Here is a 19,188-nt window from a genome sequence, read left to right on the forward strand (position 1 = left end):
GTGACTGGTTCAGTGGAGGTGACTGGTTCAGTGCAGGTGACTGGTTCAGTGCAGATGACTGGTTCAGTGCAGGTGACTGGTTCAGTGCAGATGACTGGTTCAGTGCAGGTGACTGGTTCAGTGCAGATGACTGGTTCAGTGCAGGTGACTGGTTCAGTGCAGGTGACTGGTTCAGTGCAGGTGACTGGTCCAGTGCAGGTGACTGGTTCAGTGCAGATGACTGGTCCAGTGCAGGTGACTGGTTCAGTGCAGGTGACTGGTTCAGTGCAGGTGACTGGTTCAGTGCAGGTGACTGGTCCAGTGCAGGTGACTGGTCCAGTGCAGGTGACTGGTTCAGTGCAGGTGACTGGTCCAGTGCAGGTGACTGGTCCAGTGCAGGTGACTGGTTCAGTGCAGGTGACTGGTCCAGTGCAGGTGACTGGTTCAGTGCAGGTGACTGGTTCAGTGCAGGTGACTGGTCCAGTGCAGGTGACTGGTTCAGTGCAGGTGACTGGTTCAGTGCAGGTGACTGGTTCAGTGCAGGTGACTGGTCCAGTGCAGGTGACTGGTCCAGTGCAGGTGACTGGTTCAGTGCAGGTGACTGGTCCAGTGCAGGTGACTGGTCCAGTGCAGGTGACTGGTTCAGTGCAGGTGACTGGTTCAGTGCAGGTGACTGGTTCAGTGCAGGTGACTGGTCCAGTGCAGGTGACTGGTTCAGTGCAGGTGACTGGTTCAGTGCAGGTGACTGGTTCAGTGCAGGTGACTGGTCCAGTGCAGGTGACTGGTTCGGTGCAGGTGACTGGTTCAGTGCAGGTGACTGGTTCAGTGCAGGTGACTGGTTCAGTGCAGGTGACTGGTCCAGTGCAGATGGCTGGTCCAGTGCAGGTGACTGGTCCAGTGCAGGTGACTGGTCCAGTGCAGGTGACTGGTTCAGTGCAGGTGACTGGTCCAGTGCAGGTGACTGGTCCAGTGCAGGTGACTGGTCCAGTGCAGGTGACTGGTTCAGTGCAGGTGACTGGTTCAGTGCAGGTGACTGGTTCAGTGCAGGTGACTGGTCCAGTGCAGGTGACTGGTCCAGTGCAGGTGACTGGTTCAGTGCAGGTGACTGGTCCAGTGCAGGTGACTGGTTCAGTGCAGGTGACTGGTTCAGTGCAGGTGACTGGTTCAGTGCAGGTGACTGGTTCAGTGCAGGTGACTGGTCCAGTGCAGGTGACTGGTCCAGTGCAGGTGACTGGTCCAGTGCAGGTGACTGGTTCAGTGCAGGTGACTGGTTCAGTGCAGGTGACTGGTCCAGTGCAGGTGACTGGTTCAGTGCAGGTGACTGGTTCAGTGCAGGTGACTGGTCCAGTGCAGGTGACTGGTTCAGTGCAGGTGACTGGTCCAGTGCAGGTGACTGGTTCAATGCAGGTGACTGGTCCAGTGCAGGTGACTGGTCCAGTGCAGGTGACTGGTTCAGTGCAGGTGACTGGTCCAGTGCAGGTGACTGGTTCAGTGCAGATGACTGGTTCAGTGCAGGTGACTGGTCCAGTGCAGGTGACTGGTTCAGTGCAGGTGACTGGTCCAGTGCAGGTGACTGGTTCAGTGCAGGTGACTGGTTCAGTGCAGGTGACTGGTTCAGTGCAGGTGACTGGTTCAGTGCAGGTGACTGGTCCAGTGCAGGTGACTGGTCCAGTGCAGGTGACTGGTCCAGTGCAGGTGACTGGTTCAGTGCAGGTGACTGGTTCAGTGCAGGTGACTGGTCCAGTGCAGGTGACTGGTTCAGTGCAGGTGACTGGTTCAGTGCAGGTGACTGGTCCAGTGCAGGTGACTGGTTCAGTGCAGGTGACTGGTCCAGTGCAGGTGACTGGTTCGATGCAGGTGACTGGTCCAGTGCAGGTGACTGGTCCAGTGCAGGTGACTGGTTCAGTGCAGGTGACTGGTCCAGTGCAGGTGACTGGTTCAGTGCAGATGACTGGTTCAGTGCAGGTGACTGGTCCAGTGCAGGTGACTGGTTCAGTGCAGGTGACTGGTTCAGTGCAGGTGACTGGTTCAGTGCAGGTGACTGGTTCAGTGCAGGTGACTGGTCCAGTGCAGGTGACTGGTTCGATGCAGGTGACTGGTCCAGTGCAGGTGACTGGTTCAGTGCAGGTGACTGGTTCAGTGCAGGTGACTGGTTCAGTGCAGGTGACTGGTTCAGTGCAGGTGACTGGTTCAGTGCAGGTGACTGGTCCAGTGCAGGTGACTGGTTCAGTGCAGGTGACTGGTTCAGTGCAGGTGACTGGTTCAGTGCAGGTGACTGGTTCAGTGCAGGTGACTGGTTCAGTGCAGGTGACTGGTTCAGTGCAGGTGACAGTGCAGGTGACTGGTTCAGTGCAGGTGACTGGTTCAGTGCAGGTGACTGGTTCAGTGCAGGTGACTGGTTCAGTGCAGGTGACTGGTTCAGTGCAGGTGACTGGTTCAGTGCAGGTGACTGGTTCAGTGCAGGTGACTGGTTCAGTGCAGGTGACTGGTTCAGTGCAGGTGACTGGATCCAAGAGTTCACTGAAGAAGAATGTCCTGTATATCACTGGGAAGTAAGCCTACTGCAGTGCTCCTTCACTTCCACGTTCCCAGCACGTACGCAGAGATGTTGGCCTAAAGTAATAGTTGTGCCAACAATTTTGTGATTTGAAAGCTTCCATGATTTAGTGTAATGATGTTAGTTGTGTTGATTAAAGCTGATTATATTTTTTTTTCGTCTATCTTCAGTTCCTACGACGCATATCACAACTATAACACAGAATCGAATATACACCAACCTTTCTCGTTTTTGGATCTTATCTGGTCAGGACTTTTATGGTGGCAGAGACTGAAACAATTTTGTTGTTGGTTGTATATCGAATTTTGGTAAGTTGAACGAGCACATCAGAGGCAGAGAAAATAATATACCTGTCATTGACTCACGAAATCGTAATGACACGATTGCAAACAAACCATACCACGGACGGGAATAGAACCCGCGATCAGAGTCTCAAAACTCCAGACCGTCGCGTTAGCCACTGGACCAGCTAGCTACAATAAGATTCATCCAACTAGGTATATTTCTACACCATAGGAAGGTTAGCAAAGGCACCACTGTGACCACAAATGCAAGTTTTTACACACGAATCTCCAGCTAGCGTGGCCGTGACGAACTCTAGCTCAAGTCCCCTCAAAGCCGTCAACATGACTCACGAAATCGTAAAAAAACTTGCATTTGTGGTCACAGTGGTGCCTACGTATCAGTGGTTCATTACTTTGTAATTGTTCATGAATGTAACCATGTATAGGAGTGAAGCTGATTCATTACCTCTAACTTGCCATGATTAGTGACCAGATCTACCTGGAGTTCATTACCTTTGTAACTAGTTCAGCTATCATAACTTTGGGGTCCAGTCACTGGACCCATTATGTACCTTTGTAATCTTTTGACTACCGCCCACAGGATGGGTATGGGGTGCATAAAGATATTAAACTAAAGTGTGTGTGTGTGTGTGTGTGTGTGTGTGTGTGTGTGTGTGTGTGTGTGTGTGTGTGTGTGTGTGTGTGTGTGTGTGTGTGTGTGTGTGTGTGTGTGTGTGGTGTGTGTGTGACTCAACAATCAATATTTGCACCAATAACTCATTACAGTTGTGACCGGGTGTGGAAGTGTGAATTGCTCATTACTCTATAATTTGTTCATGATTGTAGCCAAAGTATAAACGTAAGTAACCATTCTACAGAATTCATTACCTTTGTAACTTCTGAGCTCATTACCTTTGTACCTAGTTCAGCTGTCAAAACTTTGGGGGCCCAGTCCCTGGACCCATTACGTACCTCTGTAATCTGTAAATACCTTTGTAACTTGTCATGATTGTGACCAGACTTACCTGGAGTTCATTACCTTTGTAAATTGTGAGTTCATTACCTTTGTAAATTGTGAGTTCATTACCTTTGTAAATTGTGAGTTCATTGCCTCTGTAACTTGCTCAGCTATCAAAACTTTGGAGTCCAGTCCCTGGACCAATTATGTACCTCTGTAATCTTTTGACTACCGCCCACAGGATGGGTATGGGGCGGATAATAAACATATTAAACTAACTAACTAAAAAGTGGTGCCTATGCTAACCTTCCTATGGTGTAGAAATATACCTAGTTGCTAACGCGACGGTCTGGAGTTTTGAGACTCTCTGACCGCGGGTTCTATCCCCGTCCGTGGTATGGTTTATACCCGTCATTGTTATTTTTAGTTCGAGGGACATTTGCTATCTTCACTGTTTTCTTCCTGCAATCGGGAATGAGGTGGGCCGGACAATGAAGCTAGGAGGAAATACTTGACATTATTTGGCATATTCTCTAAGTCCTGAATCAGAATCCTTTGAGAACATTTCTTAGTTTTAACATCTTAGTGTAACCAGAAGTTAATTAGATCGTTGATATTGGTTAGTTTGAGGTAAACTTTAAATTTCATTATGGTGTCTGTCTTGACAGTCAACACTTCTAGAAATGAGAGCGTATTATTGACTTCCTCTAGGGTGAACTGGGGTGAACTCTATAGATGTTTCTACTTGATTTAACTCTCTCTGGAAATATTCAAGGTTGAATATTTTAGGGGTAATGATAAGGATGTCGTCAATACATCTCATTCATTTTACGTTGCTGGGAATGATGCTCACAAATCATTCAACTTCTATTATTATTTTTAAGGAAAGCGCTAAATCTGTAGGGTTATACAGCATTTTGGGGAATAGGACTGAATCAGGCTAGATGCAAGGAAGGGGAAGACAAATCCAGTTCCTTGCATCAAGAACCCCTCAATGGCAACCAGGAACCTGTCTTGAACGATTAACTTTCTTAATATTCCGTATTTAGACTGGCTAACACGGCACTGACAGATGACCCTTGGCCATTCCAAATTTTTGTCTATATTAAGGCATACTATAGACTCCTGCTGTACCTGTGTTATTACTGGGGTGAGTTTTTCCTGATGGTCTTCTTGAGGAGTGTTATGGCTGCTGATGCAGGTCTCTTGTAAGCAGTAATCGATATTCGGTGGTCGTTTATTTTGTGGGGTTTGGAGAGAAAGTTGGAGGGTTTGTTTTAGCGGGGTGGATGATGTACAAAAGAAATTAGAAGGTGGAAAAAAATGTTCAGTGCATGTTTGTTGGTCAAGGAGGAACTCACTACTGCAGATCCGGAGTGCACACAAGAAAACAAAATAATTACTCCTCTTTTAGTTCTGAGATCATAGTGAGTAAAAATTAATCAGGTCATTGTTGGTGGCTAGCTGTAAGCTAAGAGAAAAGATCGCTTCTGTTGATAATATCCAAAAAGGGCAGAGTCGTTCTTCTCGTCATCTAAAGTGAATTGAGAGTGTATATTGTAGACTTAAGGATGGATATATATATATATATATATATATATATATATATATATATATATATATATATATATATATATTTATATTTGTATCATAGGTAGTAGGTTGGTAGATAGCAACCGCCCAGGGAGGTACTACTGTCCTGCCAAGTGAGTGTAAAACGAAAGTCTGTAATTGTTTTACATGATGGTAGGGTTGCTCGTGCCCTTTTTTCTGTCTCATGAACATGCAAGATATCAGGTATATCTTGCTACTTCTACTTACACTTAGGTCGCACTACACATACATGTACAAGCACATATGGTTTAGAAAGACACGTAAGCAAACACTATGACATATTTATTAGAAAACGTTTCGGTCCTGGGACCTTGATCACTTCTAACATACAGAGGTAGAAAGGCATTATATATATAGGCGGAGAGTGAGGTGTGACGCACGTGACTTGAGGAATGTCATAAGAACATGAGAACATAAGAATGGAGGAACACTGTAGAAGGCCTACTGGCCCATGAGAGGCAGGTCCTTATCAAAACAACCTCTGCCTACGATGAGGACGGGTAGACGTTGAAATCATGTGACTCCTGTGCTGTTGGGTTGGTGGTGCTTAAGTATCAATGCAGTTGAACCATCAATAAAGTTTACACTTGAACTCGAAAATGATGGCAAACTTCCTTTCCTCGACGTTCTACTGTGCAGATCTCCCGACAGTGACAAACTTCTCTTCAAAGTGTATAGAAAACCTACCAACAAGGACGATCTTATACACTTTTATTCACACCAAGACACCCGCACTAAGAGAGGAGTCCTCATTGGCTTCTTCTTGAGAGCTCTTCGCATCTCCAGCCCTTGTTTTCTAGAAGAAGAATGCACTTACATAACACAAGCCTTTACACGTCTTCAGTTCCCATCTTTCTTCATCCGAGATTGCAGACTTAAGGCACAAGCTATTCTAAACAAACCGCCCATGGAACAGCCCCCTAAGCAGTTTATAGTACTCCCATGTGGTGATGTTGCCACGAATACTCGCCGGGCACTTGCTATGAGTAACATCAACGTTTCCACCATAAACACATCATCTATCAAAGACCTCACTACGAAACGCAGCCCCACACCTCTAACTTCTACAGCAGGCGTCTACACTATCCCCTGTGGGTTCTGTCCCAAGAAATATGTAGGCGAGACAGGCAGAGATCTTGCAGTCCGCTTGAATGAGCATCGAAATGCCTCTAACAGAGACGATGTAAGGTACGCCTGTGTCCTCCACAGAGACTCCACGGGACATTTGATGAACTGGAATGAGGCACAACTCGTTCTCACCGAACCAGACCTCAGACGCCGACGGTGCCTAGAAGCCTCACTAATCGCAGTCACCGACACTATAGAACGCAACACTGGAAACTACAAAATTTCAAAAACATTGGCATACATGATACTTAAGCACCACCAACCCAACAGTACAGGAGTCACATGATTTCAACGTCTACCCGTCCTCATCGTAGGCAGAGGTTGTTTTGATAAGGACCTGCCTCTCATGGGCCAGTAGGCCTTCTACAGTGTTCCTCCATTCTTATGTTCTCATGTTCTTATGACATTCCTCAGGTCACGTGCGTCACACCTCACTCTCCGCCTATATATATAATGCCTTTCTACCTCTGTATGTTAGAAGTGATCAAGGTCCCAGGACCGAAACGTTTTCTAATAAATATGTCAGTGTTTGCTTACGTGTCTTTCTAAACCAACTTGTCGGTATTTATTACCAAGGTTTATACCACAAGCACATATATACACACCCCTCTGGGTTTTCTTCTATTTTCTTTCTAGTTCTTATTCTTGTTTATTTCCTGTTATCTCCATGGGGAAGTGGAACAGAATTCTTCCTCCGTAAGCCATGCGTGTTGTAAGAGGCGACTAAAACGCCGGGAGCAAGGGGCTAGTAACCCCTTCTCCTGTATATATTACTAAATGTAAAAGGAGAAACTTTCGTTTTTCCTTTTGGGCCACCCTGCCTCGGTGGGATACGGCCGGTGTGTTGAAAGAAATAAAGGATATATATATATATATATATATATATATATATATATATATATATATATATATATATATATATATATATATGTCGTGCCGAATAGGCAGAACTTGCGATCTTGGCTTAAATAGCAACGCTCATCTTGCCATATAGGACAAGTGAAAATTTGTGTATGCAATAATTTCGCCAAAATCATTCTGATCCTAATGAAAAAAATATATTTCACTGTGTTTGTTTAGTACTAAATTACTGTAAACGTATTTAAAATGTATTTAGTTGGGTTAGGCTAAAATAAATTGCTTTTGTTATAATAAGTAAGTTTTCTAAGTTCCTTTTGGTGCAAAATTATAAATTTTTACATTAACATCAATGAAAAAAATATATCTTTAAACGTATAAGAGAAAATTTCAAAAAGGGCTTAATTTTAAATGAGTTCTTGCTAATTGACCAGTTTTACATATTCGGCACGACATATATATATATATATATATATATATATATATATATATATATATATATATATATATATATATATATATATATATATAGCAACGAACTTCTTGCCGAATAGAGCAAGCAAAAATTTGTATATGCAATAATTTCGCAAAAGTCATTCTGAGCCTAACGAAAAAACAATTTCATTTTGTTTATTTATTATTAAATTATTGTAAACTTACCTAAAATATATTTAATTGGATTAGGCTAAATTAAATTGTGCTTGTTATAATAAGGTTAGATAAGTTTTCTAAGGTTAATTTAGTACATAATTATTAATTTTTACATCAACATAAATGAAAAAATATATCTTTAAACGTACGAGAGAAATTTTTAGAAATGTTTAACTTTTAAATGAGTTCTTAATGATTCACCAGTTTTACCTATTCGGCAAATATATATATATATATATATATATATATATATATATATATATATATATATATATATATATATATATATATATATATATATATATATGTAATAAGAATTGGATCTATACAAGACATACTTCATTCTATATAGGACAAAACTTTAGAATATGTTAAACATACCTAATAAATAGGACATACCTAAGAATATATAGGATGGTGCCATCAGGATGGACCCTGAGCATGACGTTGGGAACGGTGACGTACTGGAAGTCAGAATCCTTGGCGTTGGGGAAGTACACTTCTGGCTTCCACAACATCTTGACAAGGAACGGGTCGTTGAGGTCCAGCGGCCGCGTCAACGAGTTGTTGAGGAACCTCAGTTCTAACCACCGCTGCCGCAGGTACAAGTCCACTGTGTAGTCCTGGACCAGGAACGAAGATAATTAGTATTATGATGATGAGGATGAGCTAAACCCATATGGTTATGCAGCGTTTGGGCAATGGGAGGTAATCAAACTAAATCAAAGGGAGGAAACGATTACTCTAATTTCTTGGATTAGGAACATTGCAAAGGAAGCACTGTCTTATCCCCCCCCCTTTAAGAGTAGGAAAAGCTAGGATTTGGAGCTTTTAGAAGAGGAGAGAAGGGTATGAGAGAGACAAAGAAGGCAGAGATGAGTCGGCCAGCTCTCAGAAAGACCTACCATGCTCCGTTGCCTTATGAATTTCAAGGGTCTTTGACTGCTGACAAACTATTAGAAAAACAAAGTAAAAAACATCGAAATTGCCACTAAGGTTCCAAGAGGAAAGGATGATGACAGCAACCACATCTCAAGCATTCCAAATTGGACTTCGACTGAGCCGATGATCAGGCGTTGGCCCACAATCCTGCTGCCTACTCTCTGAACAAGTGGATGGCACCAAGCAACTCCTCCACCAATTTCAGAACGTCGTCTTTACTGAAGAACTCAGAAATAGAGCAATGCTCTTGCAAGATGTATCAGTTCTAACTACATTGGCTACCTTGTCGAAAATGATCTGAAATACCGCATAATGTGATGAATTGTGTAGCATTGTGGAAACGTTTTGCCAACCAGTGGCTTCCTCAGTCCAATACAGAGAAGAATGGTTGAAGATCAGGAGTTTGAGGTAAGCAATCCTTCAGCCTGGAGTCGATATAATCAGTCCATCAATTTTGACGTCACGATGACGTTATCTGCAAAAAAAAGTCTGCGAATATTTTTGTTGCACCTCATAATATTTCGTACTATTTAATGTGCATATTTAATTGGACCAAATTATGAAATTATGAAATTGTTAGTAACTGCGGTACTATGCGTAGAATACCGACTGAGTATGCGGTAGTGAGAGGTTAGTGACTGATCGTAATTTTGGCCATTGTCGGTATTTTGTTGTCCTACTTAGTAGAGGAGGTAGCGATGGTGCTGGTAGGTATAGCCGTTGAGGTGTCTTTGTACATGTATATTAGTAGCTGCTATATACAACGATATTTATCTGATAGTGGATGTTAATGAAGATTGCTTAAAGACTGATGGTGGTGGTTGCTGATGAATAGTACATGGACTTTAACAAAAAATAGAAAGGCTCAAACATCATGTCCAAGAACTTCAAAAAGAGATGACATTGGCTTTTCAGGTCTGTCATTTCCTGTTCAGACCAAATGGAAGCTGTACATGATTTATTAAGAAGACAAAGCAAAACTACTGATATGTCCTTCACAGTCCAAGTGGAAAGACAGACTAAGCGGGTACAGTTCACTTGAAACAAATTTGATCAAATTCAGTCAGGTTTCATAATTCCCAAGAATATTCCAGGAGGAAAGACTTGATAGAGCTCAGGGCAATGAAGCAGCCATGGCTGGAAACCGTGTTCAATATCCCCGTACATGCAGACTCAAGTACAATAATACTAAATTGTTAAGAGATGAGATGCGAATACTCAGGACAGGAGGGAGCAGCAGTGAAATACGAATTTCATTCAAACGCACCAGGTTACTCTCACTTTCATCAATAACAGGAAAGACAGAATAAGAAGCTTGTTTCTTTTGTGAGCAGCCTTTTGGAACAGGAGGTCACCATGAAGCAGCAACATATCAGTTTGACAAGGGAGTACAGGACAAACTCAAATCATTCAATAAAGCTTAAGTTTTATGTGTGAACCTTGGAAATAATGATATCGGAAGATCTCACATTCAAGATCACAATAATGTTAGCCAGCCTATCATTTTCCATTGCTGCCGCAAGGCAAATGATAGGCTGGCTAATTAGAACTTTAAAAACAAGAGATGCTGAGCCAGTGATGATACTCTTAAAGTCATTTGCTCTCTACAAGCTGGAATACTGCTGCATACTGACGACCCCCTTCAAGGCATCAGTCTAGGCAGGCTAGACTGAACTGAAAAATATTCAGAGAGCCTTCATTGCTCGCATGCATTCAATCAAACATCGGAACTACTGAGAACACTTGAAATCTGTTCAGTTGTATTCATAGGAACGTAGGTGAGAAAGGTACATAATAATTTACACCTGAAAAATCCTGGAGGAACTAGTCCCAAAACTGAACTTCGAAATCATTCCATATGATAACAAGAAACTTGGCAGACAGGGTGCGAAATATCTCGACTAAAATGCAGGGGTGCAACGAGGACATTAAGAGAGAACTCGATGAGTGTCAGTGGTCCCCGACTCTTCAATGTCCTCCCTCCGTGCATACGGGGAATTACCAGCAAACCTCTGGCGGTCTTCAAGAAGGAACTGGACAAGCTCCTCAAATCAGTGTCTGAACAGAAGGGCTGTGGTTCGTACGTTGGACTGTGTTCGGCAAACAGTAACAGCCTGATTGATCAGGCCTTCAACCTCCAGAAGGCCTGGTGTAGGACAGGGTCACAGGGGTGTCTACCCCCAGAAACTTCCTTCAGGTATCCTTCAGGTAATAAAAGCTTCAATCTTTGTATTCCTACCTGTTGGCACTAGTATGTCATCTCAGCCAGATGACACAGGTAACTACCCATGCAAGAACATTGTACACACAGCCACAAGAGAAGCTACAACTTTTAAGGAGGAAAGTTTTGAGTGTAGGAATTTTTAAAAGTCAGATTGATATTCCATGTTACGAAGGGATATGATAGCAAGATTTTCATAATGTTGTATAACCCAGAGCATTTTCATGAGTAAATATTTATTTTGCAGGATTAAAGTCTTCTTAACTTGCTTAAAGAAAAAATCAATACGAGATATGGGACACCATGAGAATTGTTTTTGCACACACACACACACACACACACACACACACACACACACACACACACACACACACACACACACACCAGGAGGAAAACAACAGTCAAGGACCAGGTAATCAGACTGAGGAAGGATGATGGGGAGTTTACAAGAAACGACCAAGAGGTATGTGAAGAGCTCAACACCAGATATAAAGAAGTATTTATAGTGGAAACAAGTAGGACTCCAGGAAATCAGAACAGGGAGGTACACCAACAAGTGCTGGATGAGGTACACATAACCGAGGAGGAGGTGAAGAAGTTGCTATGTGAACTTGATACCTCAAAGGCGGTGGGACCAAACAACATCTCTCCGTGGGTCCTTAGAGAGGGAGCAGAGATGCTGTGTATGCCACTAACAAAGATCTTCAACACATCCATTGAAACTGGGTAACTACCTGAGGTATGGAAGACGGCAAATGTAGTCCTAATTTTTAAAATGGAGTCAGACACGAGGCATTAAACTACTGACCTGTGTCACTAACGTGTATAGTATGCAAAGTCATGGAGAAGATCATAAGGAAGAGAGTGGTGGAGCACCTGGAAAGAAACAAGTGTATAATCGACAACCAGCACGGTTTCAGGAAAGGTAAATCCTGTGTCACTGAACTTACTGGAGTTTTATGACAAGGTGACAGAAATAAGACAAGGGAGAGAGAGGGGTGGATAGATTGCATTTTCTTGGACTGCAAGAAGGCCTTCGACACAGTTCCTCACAAGAGGTTAATGCAAAAGCTAGAGGATCAGGCACACATAACAGGAAAGGCACTGCAATGGATCAAAGAATACCTGACAGGGAGGCAACAACGAGTCATGATACTTGATGAGGTGTCAGAGTGGGCGCCTGTGACAAGCGGAGTTCCACAGGGGTCAGTCCTAGGACACCCAGAAGTGTCCTTGTTTGCAGATGATGTGAAATTAATGAGGAGAATCAAATCGGTCGAGGATCAGGCAGGACTACAAAGAGACGTGGACAAGATACAAGGCTTGTCCAGCAACTGGCTCCTTGAATTTAACCCTGCAAAATGTAAAGTCATGAAGATCGTGAAATGGCAAAGAAGACCGCAGACACAATATAGTCTAGGTGGCCAAAGACTGCAAACCTCACTCAAGGAAAAAGATCTTGGGGTGAGTATAATACCGAGCACATTTCCCGAGGCGCACATCAATCAGATAACTGCTGCAGCGTAAGGGCGTCTGACAAACCTAAGGACAGCGTTCCGATACCTCAGTAAGGAATCGTTCAAGACTCTGTACACCATATACGTCAGGCCCATATTGGAGTATGCAGCACGAGTTTGGAATCCACACTTGGTCAAGTACATCAAGAAATTAGAGAAAGTGCACAGGTTTGCAACAAGACTAGTCCCAGGGCTAAGGGGACTGTCCTACGAAGAAAGGATAAGGGAAATTGGCCTGACGACACTGGAGGACAGGAGGGTCAGGGGAGACATGATAACGACATATAAAATACTGCGCGGAATAGACAAGGTGGACAGAGACAGGATGTTCCAGAGATGGGACACAGAAACAAGGGGTCACAATTGAAAGTTGAAGACTCAGATGAATCAAGGGGATATTAGGAAGTATTTCTTCAGTCATAGAGTTGTCAGGCAGTGGAATAGCCTAGCAAGTGACGTAGTGGAGGCGGGAATCATACATAGTTTTAAGACGAGGTTTGATAAAGCTCATGGTGCAGGGATAGAGAGGACCCAGCAGCAATCAGTGAAGAGGCAGGACCAGGAGCTGAGTCTCGACCCCTGCAACCACAAATAGGTGAGTACAAATAGGTGAGTATACACATTTGTGCTTCCTTCTGAATGGTAAAAAATATTTCTTCACTCTATAATCCATATTCCATGAATAACTTTGTATAAGTCACCCACCAGTAGGCTCAAGTTTAACGTGAATATATTTTTAAACGTACTATGGGTAATCCGGAGGCGGCTGGCATGAAGCTATATTGAAAGAGAATAAACTGGACAGTGGATGCAAATGGCGTAATGTGTAATGAGATTTAATCCCATACAGGTATATTTTGTCCAGACACGGACAATATTATACACTGTGAGCAGCTCTCAGCTATTCTGAACGACTTACGAACTACAGTCATTCAAGATCCGCAGAACTCAGAAGGTGCGGCTGGCTGGCAGCTCTGCAGCTACTGCCGAGTGTCCAGTAGTCAACAGAGAGACGATGATTAGGATGCTTTTATTGACACAACTTTCCGCTCTGTGTAGATGAAGAAGTTGTTCAAATAAAAATCTTGCTTTGGAACTTGAGTTTTTGTTTTCATATATATTATTTTAAAATTGTGTCTACATTCATGGTTGAAAAAAAGCACGCACGCTGGCCTAAAAAAGCTTTTATTGAGGCAGTTTCTCAGTGAAAGCTAAAGCAACGTGTCTTTTATTCAGCTTGTACAAGTAAGCTTGATGGTCACAAGTGGCGAAACGTCTCCTTCAATAAATATCTTGACAGTTGTACATGAATGGTATACAATACCAACAAGATGAAGAACTAGACACATATGTGACATCTGGGTATCTTTATTTGTAGACGTTCCGCCATTAAGTGGCTTTACCAGTACAATACAAGGACATAATGTGAAGAAAGTAGAACTATATACAAAAAGAAGAGGTAATCAGTCCCTCAGCCTTGGAGTCGGTGAAGAGCACCGTAATCTTGAGATTCTTGACAGTGCACGTCTCACTCCCACATTACTTCAACGTGAAAGGTGTCAGGAATGTGAAATCTTCTCATGGCACTTGTTGCCTCTTTCCTGCAAATATTATGATAAGAGTGGCTGTACGACATTAATATAAAATATCTCAGAAAGGCTGACACTTGTGAGTTCTACACTGAGAGTAAAATCCATAATGCTTGTTTTTTTTTTTCTGATCTCCGGTAAAATTGTGTGATTTATTACCGCGAGAAGTGTTTGCTGGCAACATGTACAAACATGTAGTTGCTGTTTTGGTGAGATGAACGCAGGTGTGGTGGTGCTGTTTGTTCTGAGGTGTTGGTGTGGTGGTGGTGTTTGGTCTGAGGTGTGGGTGTGGTGATGTTTGGTCTGAAGTGTGGGTGTGGTGATGTTTGGTCTGAAGTGTGGGTGTGGTGGTGGTGTTTGGTCTGAGGTGTGGGTGTGGTGGTGGTGTTTGGTCTGAAGTGTGGGTGTGGTGGTGATGTTTGGTCTGAAGTGTGGGTGTGGTGATGTTTGGTCTGAAGTGTGGGTGTGGTGGTGGTGTTTGGTCTGAGGTGTGGGTGTGGTGGTGGTGTTTGGTCTGTGTGGGTGTGGTGGTGGTGTTTGGTCTGAAGTGTGGTTGTGGTGGTGGTTTTTGGTCTGAGGTGTAGCTGTGGTGGTGGTGTTTGGTCTCAGGTGTAGCTGTGATGGTGGTGTTTGGTCTGAGGCGTAGCTGTGGTGGTGGTGTTTGATCTGAGGTGTGGGTAAGTAAGTTAGTAAGTTTATTCGGGTATACACAAATACAGTTACATAGAATTATCATACATAGCAGCATATGTGTAGAGAACCTTGGATAACCCAAAAAGTCAGAGTGACTTATTTCCATTGGGGTCCTTTTACCTTGTTATTATAAAATAAAGGTGATAATATTTTATTATTATTCTATAATGGAGATAACATTCCCCTCCCTTTCTGTAGCTACATTCATCAGACACCTTTTGGCAGTCTTCTTGAACTGGTTCATGCTATGACTGGCTTTGACATGTGCGGGCAGTCTGTTCCATTCCTATATTGCTGTACAATAAAAGGTGTTTGAAGCCTGGCCAATGACTGTGGGTACTACAAAGTTGTGCTCTCTCCCCCTAGTATTATGGGCGTGGTGGTGGTGTTTGATCTGAGGTGTGGGTGTGGTGGTGGTGTTTGATCTGAGGTGTGGGTGTGGTGGTGGTGTTTGATCTGAGGTGTGGGTGTGGTGGTGGTGTTTGATCTGAGGTGTGGGTGTGGTGGTGGTGTTTGATCTGAGGTGTAGCTGTGGTGGTGGTGTTTGGTCTGAGGTGTGGGCGTGGTGGTGGTGTTTGGTCTGAGTATAGGTGTGGTCTACCTACCTGGAGTCTATCTGGAGGGCATTACGGGGATCAACGCCCCCGCGGCCTGGTCCACGACCAGGCCTCCCGGTGGATCAGGGCCTGATCAACGAGGCTGTTACTGCTGGCCGCACGCAATCCAACGTACGAATCACAGCCCGGCTGATCCGGCACCGTCTTTAGGTATCTGTCCAGCTCCCTCTTGAAGACAACCAGGGGTCTTCCCGTAATGCCCCTTATTGATGGTGGGAGGCTGTTGAACAGTCTTGGGCCCCGGACACTTATTGCGTTTTCTCTTAGTGTACCAGTGACGCCCCTACTTTTCACTGGGGGTATGTTGCATCGCCTGCCAAGTCTTTTGCTTTCGTATGGAGTGATTGTTGTGTGCATATTAGGGACCAGTCCCTCCAGAATCTTCCAGGTGGTGGTGTTTGGTCAGAGGTGTGGGTGTGGTGGTGGTGCTTGGTCAGAAGTGTGGGTGTGGTGGTGGTGTTTAGTTTGAGGTGTGGGTGTGGTGGTGATGTTTGGTCTGAGGTGTGGGTGTCGTGGTGGTGTTTGGTCTGAGGTGTGGGTGTGGTGGTGGTAGGCTTGCATGGTCCACTGGAACACCACTGGAGCATCACTGGAACACCACTTGAACGCCACTTATTGCAGCATATTTAGACAACACATAGAAAGCCAGAGAGAACCTCACAAAGGAGGGAACAATAACAACAACGGTCTCATGGACAACTGCCAGAACAGTTGCAAGAACCAGAACCACATCAAGAACAATTAGAACCAACATTGCAACAATAATCGAACAATAGGCAAAACAACAGCAAAGACAATCTCAAGGAGAACAGCAAAGCCAATCGCTCAATATGTCTGATAGCCTAATTATTCTATGAACTTCTCGACGTACATATAATGCTATAATAGCCGTAATGACGTGCAGAAAAATCACAAAATACATGCTTCAAAAATTTCCCACTGTCCATTTTAATTATTTTTAATAGACGTGTAAATGTTGTAATTTGCTTTGACACCAAAAAAAAATCAAAGGCGTCACTTTGTTATTACAAACTGAAATATTTACTAGTTGAGTGTAGAAAAAAAAAAAAAAAAAAAAAAAAAAAAAAAAAAAAAAAAAAAAAAAAAAAAAAAAAAAAAAAAAGGATGGGTCAGTGAATATGCAATATCCAATTGTGTTTTGTTGGCTCTTGCTTCCACGTAATATAATGTTCAGTTGGCATCACCATATGTCGTAACGAGCACCGTCATTACCGGACCAGTTGTTAGCGTCCGGAGGGGGGAGGGGGAGGGGGAGGAGTGTTCATCATCATTTTCGCTGTTGAGAGTGTTCAACGATATGGTTTACTGGTGAGGGTGTTCATCACATAGACCTATGGCTGAGTGATCCATGTATCCCAGAATGGTTTCCTAATTTGTTCTTTTCCTTTCTCTTCCTCCAACTTTTCGTTTTTCTTTGGTTCATAACACGAGAACGCCTCATCCAATCTCCATCAAAATTTCAACGCTTGGGCACGGTTGTTAGGTTCAAAGTTGTTGAATCCATGCCCTGTATCCTGGAACTGCTCGGATAACTTCCAGAACTACCAGTGGCGTAACTTCCAATGTTCGTAGTGGCGCCTCCAGCTTCAGTGACGGAGGAGAGTGAAATACAGGTGTTTGTTAGCAGATTTGATTATTTTAGTGTGAACTTTTTTATTCCCGTTAAATAAATTTCAGTTTATTTATCGTAAAGAGCTTTAGTATTTAATGCCTGATACATCCTGCGGTCCATTCATTTTTTTTATATACAGGCAAATGTGTTGATATAATAGTTGAAAAACTTGGACTCGCATGACAATGCTTCTTCTGATCGGATTCAAATTTTCACTACTGGCATGGCATCCTGAAGGCACAGCTCTTGATGTTATTGGCTGGCATAAATCCAGAGTCGAGAATTTTTTTGAATAAATAGTGATATTCACTTATATTCAATAATTCAAGAATGATCGTTTGCAATACAGTTAAATATTAGAATTGAAGATTTAAGTGAAAGAGAAGAGACATTCACAAGTTATCACATAGAAACTAGTATCCTAATTTCTTTAATAAAAACTGACAAATTAAGACACACACATACAGCCTAACACAAATTCACACTCTCCACCAAGAAAAATCCTCTTTAAAAGTTTAAAGCATTCTGTAGTTATCCCAGTATTCTATAATTCACTAACACTAAGCTGAAAGCTGTCCAGAAGTTGCATTATCGAGATACCGGGTAAAAAATGTTTGAAGCCAGTTGGATGAAGCACTCACTAATTATCTTATTAAAACCAAAATTTTAAGTTTTCTTTTTTTTAATAAAAATGACAGTCTGGGACCTAAACATTCCAAAATCAATCCAAACATTTCTTTAATACTGATCAGCAATTAAGTTTTAGTAACTTTTATTTAGGCTTTGAATACATAACATACAAATTTCTTGCAGTGGAATTGAAGGCATGCAGATCACGGGGTACATAAAAAAATTTAGTTATGTAGATTTAACCTAAGATAACCAAATAAGGGCATTCTTCATTTATTTCATGGAACACAATTTGTTTAATAAAGACGAGGCAAATTCAGGTTGATTAATTAGGTTAAAAATTAAGAGATTTGCTCATAGAAAGCCTAAACTCCAAAAAGTTTCATGTATATCATAACATAATTCGCCATTAAACAGAGAAAATTCTGAAATGGAAAATGCAGCAGCACCATTTCTAAATTAAAACTAGGAAAATGGCACCTCCACATTCCACTGACAATGCCAACATTCATCCAAGTAGGAGAGTCAAGTGTTTAACGTTTTATGCCGACCAGAAGAGGTTTCCTAGGGTAAAAACATAGAAACCAAAATCGGTAATATCCTATGTAAACTTGAGCAGGGGACGCCTGCACAGGCCAATTGCTCCATGCACCTTCGTTTAGTCAAAGTTCACTATGGTTGAAAATTTGAAGCTGATCCGATAAGACGTTCTGAAGTCAAAAACAAACAAACAAACAAAAAACAAAAAATGAAACACTTTTTAGGAAGTTAGCGGAAGACAAGAAAATAGAACTTACACGGTAATGGCTGCCGCCTCCAACTTGTGCCTCCAACAATTGGATGATTAAACTTGACAAAAATGGAAATTTGGTAGTGACGTTAATTCTTTACCAGAGTTAAAGTCAAGAAAGTATATAAACATTTTCAAAACTAGACTTGAACCTAAATCAAGATCCCCCATTACAAGCAAAATCATTAAGTTATTATAATTCTGTTATGGTGAAGGATGTTTCTCACATGCAGACCTCTGGTAGTGATGTTGCAAGTTCACTGCCTCACTTCTGGCCATTTTTTTTATCGAATATTTCGAAAATAAATTATTTAAAAAAAAATACTTCTTGATCAAATATGGTTGAGAAATATGGAAGATGACTTCTCTATTTGTCCAAAATGACAGCATTTTCGGAATGTTTTAGGCATATTAAATTATTTTTAACCTTCCAACAAATTCGAATACAATGGGAAATAGAAGGTAATTGTTTTTTCCTTGATGTGTTAATTATTAACTACAGTGTTATGGCCAAAAAGACAAAATAT

General features: G+C 42.5%; 1 protein-coding gene across 1 annotated transcript in view; it reads right to left on the reverse strand.

Moving 5' to 3' along the window:
• The window catches only part of LOC128686609 (glycine receptor subunit alpha-4-like), a 517,556-nt gene that overhangs the window by 27,316 nt on the left and 471,052 nt on the right, over positions 1-19,188 (reverse strand). The window contains exon 4 of the mRNA XM_070084379.1: positions 8,429-8,652. Within this exon, the coding sequence (XP_069940480.1) occupies positions 8,429-8,652 (224 nt within the window). The remainder of the gene's footprint in view (positions 1-8,428; positions 8,653-19,188) is intronic.

Source organism: Cherax quadricarinatus, chromosome 12, assembly GCF_038502225.1.
Source record: "Cherax quadricarinatus isolate ZL_2023a chromosome 12, ASM3850222v1, whole genome shotgun sequence".
Lineage (NCBI taxonomy): Eukaryota > Metazoa > Arthropoda > Malacostraca > Decapoda > Parastacidae > Cherax > Cherax quadricarinatus.